The 13,147-nt window shown below is 35.9% G+C and overlaps 1 protein-coding gene across 1 annotated transcript; it reads left to right on the top strand.

Moving 5' to 3' along the window:
• Positions 1-4,192: 4,192 nt before the first annotated feature.
• Positions 4,193-11,847, top strand: anne (polyamine-transporting ATPase anne boleyn). Its single transcript, XM_030389978.2, is given in 8 exon segments — positions 4,193-4,659; positions 8,149-8,437; positions 8,516-8,598; positions 8,844-9,205; positions 9,275-9,778; positions 9,838-10,038; positions 10,098-11,372; positions 11,375-11,847. Coding segments are annotated over 8 exon segments (3,270 nt in total). The 5' UTR covers positions 4,193-4,226; the 3' UTR covers positions 11,498-11,847.
• Positions 11,848-13,147: the final 1,300 nt, after the last annotated feature.

Here is a 13,147-nt window from a genome sequence, read left to right as displayed (position 1 = left end):
ACATCCAAAAACATCTGCGCCAAATATACAGAAGGATATATTTCTAAAACGCCTAGAATTTGCTCAGAAGCACCTAAAGAAGCCAAACTTTTGGGAGTGAGTAACTTGGAGTGACGAATCTAAATTTAACATTTTTGGATCAGATGGGGCTCAAAAAGTATGGAGAAAACGCAATACTGCTCTACAGCTAAAAAAAATTTAACTGCAACAGTGAAGCATGGAGGCGGGAACGCGATGGTCTGGGGGTGTATGTCCACATCTGCAGTTGGAAAACTGGTATTTATAGATACCAAAATGGATGAACATTACTATTTGGGAGTATTGAAAAATAATCTTAAGGAGAGCGCGACTCAGCTCCAGTTAGATGACGGAGATTATTATTTTCAAGAAGATAATGACCCTCTTATGAGGGAGTGGCTTTTATTTAACACAAAGCAGTTACATACTCCGCCACAGTCTCCAGACGTCAATTTACTAGATGAAAGGATCCGAAAATATAAAATATCCTCAAAAGATTCCCTAAAGTCAGTTATGAGCTCCGAGTGGGTTAAAATCACCAAAAATCACACCAAACTCTAGTGCGTAATATGCGTCGTCGAGTGCTTGCAGTAATTTCTGCAAAAGGCGGTCCTACTAAATATTAATACATATTTATAGATAGTTTTTTTGGAATGTTTTTCTTTTTTTTTTCTGTTACATATTATTTGGTCTAAAACAACTGTTTTTATTGAAATAAGTTAGTGATAAGGATTTTAGGTGGCCAAATATATAATTTAAAAGATCGCATCAACACTTTTATTTTGTTTCATTGAATCACTTTTTAATACAGTTAAGTCGAACAAGTAAGAAAGCCTAGTCGAGACTTCTCGACTACGAGATCCTCTGAACCCTTCGAGTAACTGATATTTCAATAATAACACACACACACACGCATACAAACAAACACAAGCACACCTATACAGGCGACTGCGCTTGAGAATTTGAGAATTTATTTGTTGAATAATTTTATTTCTAGACGTACGATCTTAATAAAACTTTCAGAACGTAATTTTATTGTTTAAATGTGTGTATATTCCGAAGCACAAGTCTCTAGTATTTGAAGTATGCCTTTTACAAATATGAGTGTGAGGAGGCGTATATACGGGTGGTGTGTAAATTTTAACAAAAACCGAAAGTGTATAAAATGCATCTTAATATACATTTTAAATTGTGAGACTGTAGCTTTAAAGATGTAATTTTATAACTGATCTTCGATAAAGTTTCTTATCGATAAAAAACATCGGAATGAGCTATTGTTTTTTAGTGATAAACTCGATATACGCGCTGTATATACGGATATTTAAAAAAAAAAAAAAAATTTGAAGTCTCTAGCTCTTATATCTTCTGAGATCGACGCGTTCGTACATATGGACAGACGGACGGACAGGACCAAATCGACTCAGCTCATCGCTCTGATCAAGAATATATTTACTTTGTGGGGTCTGCACCGCCTCCTTCTGCCTGTTACATACTTTGAGCAAACCCATTATACCCTGATTTCCCTGAACGTTGTGTAACTAAACATTTTTTGCCGACAGTATGTGTGCCTAAAAGAAGTGCAGAGTGAGTAGAATATCAGATTGGAGGGTTCAGGGTATCTCATAACGAGCAGTCTCGACTAGAGTTTTCTTACTTTTCAAATATTTTGATGCAGAAATTCCGCAGCGTGAAGAAAACGCAGTATGCAAGTCAAAATGGGTTAGTAATGTGCGTAAATTAAAGCACAATATACATTAAAACATCATATACACAAGATATACATGTGCACAGGCAAACATACATAAACATACTTGAGAGACCTGAGAGCACCGAGAGAGAGCAAAGGAAACGTTGAGCATAGAGGCAACTTTTGTTCAATAGTTGACCATCTCGGCTTTTTGTAGCCCGAATCTATAATTTAAAAGCAAAACGCTTTACACTACGTACCAGTCTATGTGCTCTGGGGTTAGTGGTTGTATGGTACACTCGAGTATGCATGCCAAATTTCAGCTCTCTAGCTCTTATAATTTCTGAGATCGACGCACTCATACGGACGAGCGGACGGAGGGCCTGACGGACGGACAGACTGGCAGGGCTATATCGACTCAGCTCGTCGCCGTGATCAAGAATATATATACTTTATGGGGACTGCGATTTTTCCTTCTACCTGTTACATACTTTTCACAAAACCTGATTTCCCATTTATAATGTGCTTAGGGTGTATAAATGTATAGTATATTTGCTTAAACTTAACTAATTCTTATCAATTATGAACACATAAAATCGTTAAATTTGATAAATTTACATTTATATTTGAAATATACGATATTTAATAAAAATATTAATGTATGCCTATGATAAAATACTGATACCAAAATATATTTGGTATATTTTCGAAGAAAACTCGATAGCACGGCACAGTAAATTATCGGACACGTATTTAGCTACTCTAAATACAGATGTGCTTATACACACATGCACAAACTTTGCTTGCAAGTTACAGCCGAAAAAAAACGCGTGGAAGTGTAAGTTAAGTTTTTTAAAACCTAAATAAGAAGTATGAAAGTATTATGGGACAGACGAAGCACATGCTCAAAGGACTTATACATATAAATTTAACGGTTTGTTTTAAGCTTTTATAGTAGCTACATACATATGTATATGTTTTGTTTGACACCGCATATCAACATGAAATCGTATGCAAATTTTAGTTATGTCACTTAGAAGTATTTCATGATCCGCAGTGCCCACATTGTATCTACATATGTAAATATGTATGTACATACATAGCTGTTTAAATTAAATTCATATGTTCAAGTACTCACAGCACCAAAGCTGCAAATCGGTAGTATTTAGATACCCACATTCATACATAATGCATATCGATTATTCGGAAATAGTATTTGGCGCATCAGAAAGGCTAATCGAATCAACATTCGAGAGCTAACATTTCTATTTTTCTGTTTATATTAAATGTATCTTAACCAACTTTTTTTATTTCAGATTATCTACGGTGTAAAGTGTATGAAAAATCACATGTGGTTGGACTGCACTATCGCGATGAATATGTTATTCATTATTACTCATCAAGCAATGAGCGTAAAGAATTTTTTTCTAATAACACAACAACAATACAATACACCGATCTTTTAACATACAAATAATGATCATCAACGTGGTCGTTAGAGCCATATTAGGTGAAATTACATACATATGCCCTGAAAAGTTCTTATTATGCAAAGTTATGAAAAGTTCTTAAATATGATGGAATTATCAATCGAATTTTAACTTTTCAGCGATAAATACAAAGACAATTCAGTGAGTGTTACATATTTGTGAAATTTAAAGAGAAAAATTCAAAATATACTCCATAGATTTTATCAAATATTCCAAGTGTATGTATTTGATGCGCACAAATGTAAAAATTGTAAAATTGAGACACGGCGGACTTGGTATTGATACATAACATATTTAAACCTTTGGCAATTCATTGTGTTGTATTGCCTTCTAGTCGAAACGTAATGCATTCAGTTCAAAGTGCAACCGAGAAGCAGCAGCACATCGGGCCATTTAAGAGAAGGTTGCGCAAACAGCCAGAGGGTGCTGTCGGCGACGGAAGCTGCGCTAATCAAAGAAGATATGTGACAATATTCGTATTGACTGATGTTCTGATTGATTTTTCCTTACTTCAAAAGGATTACGTAAAACAATTCTATTTTGAGAAGAGTGTAGGCAGCGGAGGACAACATCAAAAAACACTGGCCGCAGCGTGGCATCTGCTACTGGTCAATGCCAGCGCAAACTTTGGATGATTAAAACTAATTTCTTGGCCATGTGATCAATGCAAATTATTTGTAAATGGGAACTGGCCTGCCAATTGCCCGTACGGATTTCGTACGTTGCGCCTACGTAAGAGAAAACGTCTAAAAACGATTTGCTTTTGGAATCGTTTTCACTTAAATCATGCCATATCATATAAATATGCAAAGACGCCCGATTAAACCATTCTTTAAAAATGTTGCTCGATCACATTTTTTGCTAAGGCGGCACGCACAAGAGCTGTGCAGTTGACAGACCTGCTCGACTTTTGCGTTAGGTATCATATATATATATCATATATATAATAAAGCAAATTAAAAAAGTGAGAATTAAGCAATCAAAAAAGCGTTAATAATTTATTTTAATATAAATTGGTCTCACCAACAACAATGTCTGCCAACCAAAGTGAAAATGGCGGATGCCCTATTGCAGAAGTTGTACCCCCCGAGCTTTTGTTACTGCAGCCGTTATCGGAAAGCAACGTTGAGCAAGCAGAGCGAGAGAAGTTGCTGCACTTGCCGTGTATTGCTACCAAGAATAATCTGTTGAAACTTAATTGGTGGCATTCACCCGTACAGCAACTGGACGTCGAGGACTCATTCCTGGCCCCCACGCGAATCAATATTGATACAAATCGGACCTACGCCAAGCCAACTAAAATTACCAACAACAATAATAAAAACAGCCTTAATACACCTGTAAAATCAATCCCAATGGCTAAGGAAACAAATTCAATTGCTAAGCAGCCGAATGATAGGTTGAGTCCCAATTTCGATCCCGATGAAGATTTTCAGCTACAGAACTCCCAGTTGTTAATGAAGGGTAGGTAAACATATTTATTATATGTTAGCATAATTATACCCTGAACCCATGGAAAATGGGAAATCATGGTATAATGATTTTGAGAAAATGTACATATGTAACAGGCAGAAAGAAGCATCGCAGAGCGATTATAGTAGCTGAGTCGATATAGTCATTTTTTATATCTTTATTACATACTTTTAACAAAGCCATTATACCCTGATTTCCTATTGGGAATGGGTTCAGAGTGCAAAAAAAAACAACACATATTTCGTGTAGAGCCACCTACCACTTCGAAGTATCTGAATTCCCCATTGTAAGCATCAATAATATCTCTAATATATGTATACCATTAGATCATTGAAAATGGATAATCTGGGAATATTGGTTTTGGAAAACGAGATGAGTTCATCCAGATATGCCAATCCGTCAGTGTGTTTGGACGGAGCAAGAAAAAGTATAGACGAAATCGTATACTTACTTATTGGGCTAATTTGTGATATGAAAAATAATTCGATGTACTCGACGGAAATATATCCGCCATAGTTTTTTCATCTTGTGTGGTCTACCGGAGTATATATACCAAATTTCAGGTCTCTAACGTCGGTAGACATTATATCTTCAGGTCCAATTTTTCACGCCCCTAGTAGGTGGAGACATATAGTTTTTCATCAATCTTTATAGTATCGTAGCATTAGCTCATGTGCAAAATTTCAGCGTTCTAGCTTTAACAGGTAAGAAGGCTCTAGTCGAGACTGCTCGAGTAGGAGATACCCTAAGCGCTCGAAGCTGATATTCTAATCATTCTGCAATTAATTTATACTCACATACATTTACATGCATTCATGCTTTGCTAACTAAGCAGTGAGCAGGGATTGCGCTTGGGCTGAGCTGCAGTGTAGGCAACATGATGAGAATTTACTTGTTAAATAATTTGTCGTAATTTGTCGTACGGTATACACGAGTATGCATGTAAAAGTTCGGCTCTCTAGCTCATATATCTTTTGAGATCGGACTAGGCTACATCGATTTAACTCGTCGCCCTGATCAAGAATATACATATATACTTTATGTGGTCTGCGATGATTCCTTCTGCTTCTTACATACCTTTCACAAAGCCATAGTGTATACAAATTTAGGGGGTACAGTATGCATATAAACTAAAATGACCACAGAAAAGCAACTATTTGATCACATATATAATGTTGGATACCTTTTCCTTATCTATCTCTGAAACTTTTTTTGTACTGGCATAACTACTTTTCGAGTGAAATCAGGTCATTTCAAGCCCGTTCTCCATAAATATGTTTTCAGCATTTTCTTGGATAGCAAAATCAATTAGATTAGGTTATCTTACATACCATAACATCCGAATAGTGCTGGATAGGATTTTTATATGGAGACCTGTGACGAATTTAAATGGCTCTTTGTATTTGTACTTTTGAGATTCTTCCCCAGATAATTCCATAAATTTAATTATTATAATTAAATAGTTTTAGGTAATTTTGTTAACTGAATAAAAATAAGATTGCCTTCTCTACTTGCTCACACATCACCGTTTCAATTATACTTTCCTTGCTTAGGGCTTTCACTGTCGAATCAGTGCCTTCAGATTTCTGGGACGTAGTCGTTATTAGTGCGTTATCGCTGTTCTTCGGTGTGTGCGATTCAGTTTATTTGCTGTAACGTAATTACTAATTAGTTAAGATTCAGTTTCGATTAATAATAGCGTTATGAATCTTCTAGGCGCATATTGATGTCCGAATCAATATTTAGCGTAAGCATACAAATTTTGCTGCTATGTTACCGTTAATTCCGCTTGTTTTATCAGCTGACCAAAAATGAAGTGTCTACGCCTATTAGGGGCGTGGAAAATTGAGAAAAACTAACTGTCGGTAACGCCCAACTGCAACGTTCTAACTACATAGGTGTTGGTGAAAGTATGATATAAGGGTAATCCTATTTAAAGCAAAAACATTGCAGTCGGACGTTACCGACTGTGAAATACTCATTCACATCTCATCAGCAATTTGGTTTCGAAGTTAAGCTCTACTGGGCGAAGTTAAGCTCTGAGGTCTTAGAACGGGCTTATGGTACCCTAATTGCAAAATTGGCTCAAAAAAATTTGATAAAAATTTGAAGCTTTTAGCTATTATACATACTTTAGGAGCTATAAACTTTTGTGTTTTTCCACGCCCCCTGTGAGCGGACATACATACATATCCGTCGAAGCTCTTTGGTCTTGGATGGTCAGCCTGAGTATACATATATACAAAATTTGAGGTCTCTTGCGTCAATAGTGTCCAAAATATAGCAGAATTTGAAAAATCACTATATTTTCCAATGGGCGTAGATACATATACATATATGCCATCATAGCACGTGATTTTAGGTGGTCGACGCGGATTTACATTCCAGATTTCAGCTTTCTAGCTCTTCAACTAATATGATTTCTGGCATGTCGAAAAATGCATTTTCCGATTTGCCACGCCCCTAGTGGGCGGATCGGGAAAACACAAAATCGGAGATATACACGAATATGCGTTCCCCATTTCTCTAGCTTTAATAGCGCCTAAAAAAGGTGTCATATGGAAAAGACGGACAAAAGCAATATACTAATTCACTTTCGTGAATGAATATAAAAAATACCTTATAAATAATAAATATAAATACATATATGAACTAGTGTTCATTTTAGTAGTTCGAATTTAATTTTTAACTTTTATCGATTCATGCTTTTGCATGTTTGCTCACAATGAACATTTGAAACAATGAACCAGTCTTTGTACTCTGAAGTTCTTTTGTATAGTATTAAACTTTTATCGATAAATATGTATGTATGTATTTACTAACGATTGTATTAATTAACCAACAATGTGTGTATTTGTGTGTCAGCAATGAAATAATGAATAAGTGATTTGTGACTATATATAATTTTTTAAAAACCTTAACTGGAGTTTACATTCAGCTAGGTTCTTTATATATATATATATATATATATATATAGTTACTCTATGTATTTACTTTTACACGTACATATATTATGTTAAGTGAAACAAATGCACGTCAGTTCTTATCAATTGTTTTTTTTTATCATCGTGGAAGTGTATTAGGGGCTCGTAATTTTGCAACCTTGTTGGGTATAATCGTGTATTCTATTTTCCTCGGCATCCAATAATTACAGAAAAATTAGTCTTGTGTGTGAGAGGGAGTGAGTATGGATAAACTGATCAAGTAGCAAGAATTTACATTATCTTTAATAATATATCATCTGGATCGTGAGACTTCATTACATGTTATGCCACTTTGCAGACATACCCTGATTACAAGCTGTCAATTTAGGCTAAACTGATGATGAGCTGCAATACTTTGCGAGGTATGTTAGTAAAAAAAAATTATGTTAAAAAGGTCTGATGAATAACAAAAATACGTATGTGTATATAATTAGGTTTAAAGGTAGATAGATAGATTTAAAGATATTGATGCATATTCCAAAACTTAATTTTTCAGATCCGAAATCATGCAATGCCATCTTAAACCGCGATCAGCCAGATGAAATGAAAGTCAGTGGATATCGACGCTCGCATATCCGCACATTTTTATGCTGGATATGCATCATCCTAACTGGTGGAATACTACGGCTGGTATTGCATTGGTGGCGTCATTGGTATTTGCTAGCCACATGCCAGCCGTGTCCGTTGGAGGAGGCACAACAAGTACTTATCGAAGAGGACTATCAAGGAAATCACAAGGTGTATCATGTTAAACATGTCTGCACATTGGATATACAACAGCTCAAGTAGTTATTTACTTTAATTATTCCTCTTGCTTTGCAATTAATTTTTTATTATTATTTTTTTTTTTTTTGCAATTGCAGAAAACTGCTCCAGAAAATGGGAGAGGAAGTTGATGAAAAGAAACTTCAACTACCAGTTCACATATCTTCAGCGCATTTTAAAGGTACATGAAATAAAAGAAAACTAAAATTGCATAAATGTATATGTGTGTATTTGTTAAGTACTTGGGCATACGATTTACAAAGTATATGCCTTTTTGGGGGTTCGAGAGATGTCGTCTGTTGTAGTTGGTAGTAGTACTTCGTAACTATAAAAAGAAAATACATTCCATTACATTATCAAGTCGGTACTTACTAGTTCTTAAGAAAACGATGCTACCAACTAGTGTGTATTTAATTTGTTTTCTAGGTTGCCGATCCTTAAAAACATTCCGATGCAAGCAACTTGTTTATGTGTGGGAAAGCAGCGTCAACAACTTTCAAAAGATCAACGGATTGGACGTAAATGTGCCCTGCTCCTATTACCATCAGCAACGTGGCTTAACTACGCAAGAGCAGCTCGCACGCCGTATTGTATTTGGTGAAAATGAAATAACAGTGCCCCTGAAAGATGTGAAGACTTTACTATTTTTAGAAGTTCTCAATCCTTTTTATGTGTTTCAAATATTTTCGGTTATCCTTTGGTTTACATATGACTATTACTACTATGCCTGCGTAATCTTATTAATGTCTATATTTGGCATATCAATGTCTATTCTACAAACAAAGAAGGTAATATCAAAATTTGTATAAATACAGCATTTTAATGATCGCTTTACCAACTGTAAAATATAATTCTAGAATCAAGATGATTTGCAACAAACAGTTCTGAATACGGGAAATGCATGGATGGTCAACGCGAAAGGAGAATCGATAGAAGTGGATACGAAAATGCTAGTGCCTGGTGATATTATTGAAATACCATCAGCCGGTTGCACAATGCACTGTGACGCAGTGTTATTATCCGGCAACTGTATCCTAGACGAATCAATGCTAACTGGAGAGAGTGTACCAGTTACTAAAACACCACTTCCGATGAAGCGAGATGTTATATTTGATAAAAAAGAACATGCACGTCACACTCTGTTTTGTGGCACTAAAGTTATACAAACTCGATATATTGGGTCTAAAAAGGTGCTAGCTTTTATTATAAATACAGGAAACATAACGGCAAAAGGAGGATTGATACGCTCTATACTCTATCCACCACCAGTGGACTATAAGTTTGAACAGGATTCGTACAAATTTATTCAGTTTTTAGCGTTAATTGCCTGCATTGGTTTTATATATACTCTTGTCACAAAGGTAAATTATTTATTTCGTTTTATCTTTTACCAACTTTTATATATAATTGTTCTTCAAAGATATTGCGTGGTACAGACACGGTTAAGATTGTGGTCGAATCGTTGGACCTTATTACAATTGTGGTACCGCCAGCATTACCGGCGGCTATGTCCGTTGGCCGGTTTTATGCTCAAAAACGCCTAAAAGCTAATAACATATTTTGTATATCTCCGCGATCCATCAACGTGGCAGGCAGTATTGATTGCTGTTGCTTTGACAAGGTTTGGCGCAAATACTGTTAAAAATTATACTTTTTTTAAAATTATGTTTTGTTGTGCAGACTGGAACTTTGACAGAGGATGGTTTGGATATGTGGGGCGTTGTACCAAAATCGTCGACAAATCAGTTTCAAATACCCCTTAAAGATGTTATGCGATTACCATACGATCATTTTCTGTTTGGGATGGTCACGTGCCATTCAATTACGTTTATGAATGGTACAATGATGGGTGATCCCTTGGATCTTAAGATGTTTGAGTCGACCGGTTGGGTACTTGAAGATTCAAATAATATACCTGAAAACGAGAAGTATGGACTGATCTATCCAACAATTTTGCGGCAGCCCACTCGAGACGAAACAAAGTTATCCCGAAAAGAGGGAATGTCAACAGGATCATCCGTATTGCGACAGGATTCAGTAGATGATCTATTGGCCAACATTGGATTATTTAAAACTGAGAAAAATTTTGATCATGGAATTGTAAGACAGTTCCCATTTACATCCACTCTACAGCGTATGTCAGTAATAACGCGTTGTCTCAGCGCTCAAGGATTCAATGTATACTGCAAGGGTTCTCCTGAAATGCTGCAACAATTGTGTCTGCCACAGAGTATACCGAACGACTATACTCAACAACTATCAATTTTTGCAAAGAAAGGTTTCCGCGTTATTGCCATGGCATATAAAACCTTCAACCCGAAGATGAATTACACAAAGATACAGAGGCTTTCTCGTGAGGAGGTCGAGGTCAGTTTGGAATTTTTAGGCTTTGTAATTCTTGAAAATCGTCTTAAGCCCGATACATCGACAGTTATAAACTCACTCAATCAGGCAAATATACGCACAATTATGGTTACAGGTGATAATATATTAACTGCAATGAGTGTCGCTCGGGACTGTGGTATTGTGAGCGACACGCAGGCAGTTATCACAGTCCATGCCGTGCCCTTACCAAGAGCCTTTGACAAATCGAATGCTGAAGAACATGTTTGTCAATATGAGCTTCAGTATACTCTTGATTTGAGTAGTAAGGCGTGTTCACCCGCACTGAATGGTAATAGAGCATTTTCTGCTGGTGAATTCGTACTAAATATGGATCATCTATCAAATTCAACCAATTCATTAGTAAATGGAGGCCTAAGTTGTACATCAAGTGTGCTACCCAATAGCAACAGTTTGACAAGCGTAAAGACTATAGATACATGGACGCATAACGATATCGATGGCGATGATGGAGCAGAAGCTGTCATACGTAATGAAGCTAACTGGCGCCGTCAATATATATTTGCCATGGATGGCAAGACATGGCAAATTGTACAGAATCAATTTCCGCAGCAAATGGAAATCATCTTGACTCGGGGAGCAATTTATGCGCGTATGTCACCGGAACAAAAGCAATCTCTAGTGATGGAGCTTCAAAATTTGGACTATTATGTTGCGATGTGCGGAGATGGGGCTAACGACTGTGGTGCTTTAAAGGTAGCACACACGGGTATATCATTGAGTGATAGTGAATCATCAATTGCGTCGCCATTCACATCCCGTAACCCTACGATTGCAGCCGTACCAAATGTTATAAAGGAAGGCCGCGCCGCTTTGGTTACTTCATTTGGTATATTCAAATATATGGCCGCCTATTCGTTAGTACAGTTTATATCTGTAATGATACTATACTCGATCGATTCGAATTTAACAGATAAACAATATCTCTATATCGATCTTGGCTTAATATCGGTATTTGCATTCTTCTTTGGTAAAACAGATGCCTATGATGGCCAACTCAATAAACAAGTGCCACTTAATTCACTCATATCACCAACGCCTTTAACCTCTCTTCTGCTTCACCTAGTCGTAGTGGTTACATTTCAGGTCACTAGTAAGTTAAAATTGAATCAAAATTAATTGCAAAATCATCCTTATTGTGTTTTTTTTTTTTTTTTTTTTTTTTTTTTTTTTTTTTTTTTTTTTTTTTTGCAGGCTGGTTCCAACTACACAAGCAGTCTTGGTACACACCTTTTCGGCCAGAGGGAGAAGACCACTTAGGTTGTTATGAGAATTACACGATGTTTGCTATATCCAGTTTTCAGTATATTATACTTGCATATGTATTTTCGAAAGGAGCCCCATACCGTAAACCAATATGGTCTAACTGGCCCTTCTGTTTGGCTCTGATTTTAAACGCTTGCATTGTTGTTTATTTGGTTGTCTATCCAAGTGAGTGGATAGCCAACTTTTTTCAAATTATTGTTCCACCTGATATGTCATTTCGTTACATTATGCTCCTTTATGGAGCGGCAGCATTTATCACTCATGTCTTTCTCGAGAATTTTGTGGTCGAGTATTTGGTATTTAAGCGATTCCAAGTACGACGTGAACAAAATGTAAGCACATCAACGCGAAAATATATGCGATTGGAATATAATATCAAATCGTTTGATAACTGGCCTCCCATAACTGAAGTATGTGATCTGCACGATCCAACGGATCTAGTGAGTGAGGTACAGCCGACATATGTTAATTTAGGTGCGGAACAAAATTTAGATGCCCAGCATAATGCATTCCCCGGATTTTTTGATACATCAGAAAATAGTGTAGATAACCGTAATCGCTTTTCGACCCTGAAATCTAATATATCTGATTCGGTGGCACAGCATAGCTGAAGTTTAAAAATGTATAAGGTTACTCAACCAATCATAATGAGATCAATAATATTGCATAGGATACAATAAAAAAAGAATAATATTAAAAACGATATAATCATAGATACAACTCAATAAAAATTATTGATAAACTTGCTTAATTTTGTGTATCAAATCATATGAATGTGCATAAATATTTGATCTAGGATTAATAATATATATATAAATATTGTTACAATTTGCTAACTGTTGATTGCATCTAAGATATTGAGTACTTATCAGATTAAACCAATTAATATATATATTTTGTAATTTATACCGCCGACCATTAAGAATAGAATGGAATTGTTTATAAAATTTATTGCAGTTTGTATAGTTATAAAGAAAATGCTGTAAAATTTGTCTTGTGATTAAGTGAAGTTTGAGTAGTGCATGTATTAATGAGAATACATATAGCGAGGTTTTTATCCT

Source organism: Drosophila navojoa, chromosome 6 (genome assembly GCF_054131105.1).
Source record: "Drosophila navojoa isolate 15081-1374.11 chromosome 6, UAZ_NAV_1.0, whole genome shotgun sequence".
Taxonomy (NCBI): Eukaryota; Metazoa; Arthropoda; class Insecta; order Diptera; family Drosophilidae; genus Drosophila; species Drosophila navojoa.
The sequence above is the reverse complement of the archived record's forward strand: the minus strand, read 5'-3'. Positions and strand labels throughout refer to the sequence as shown.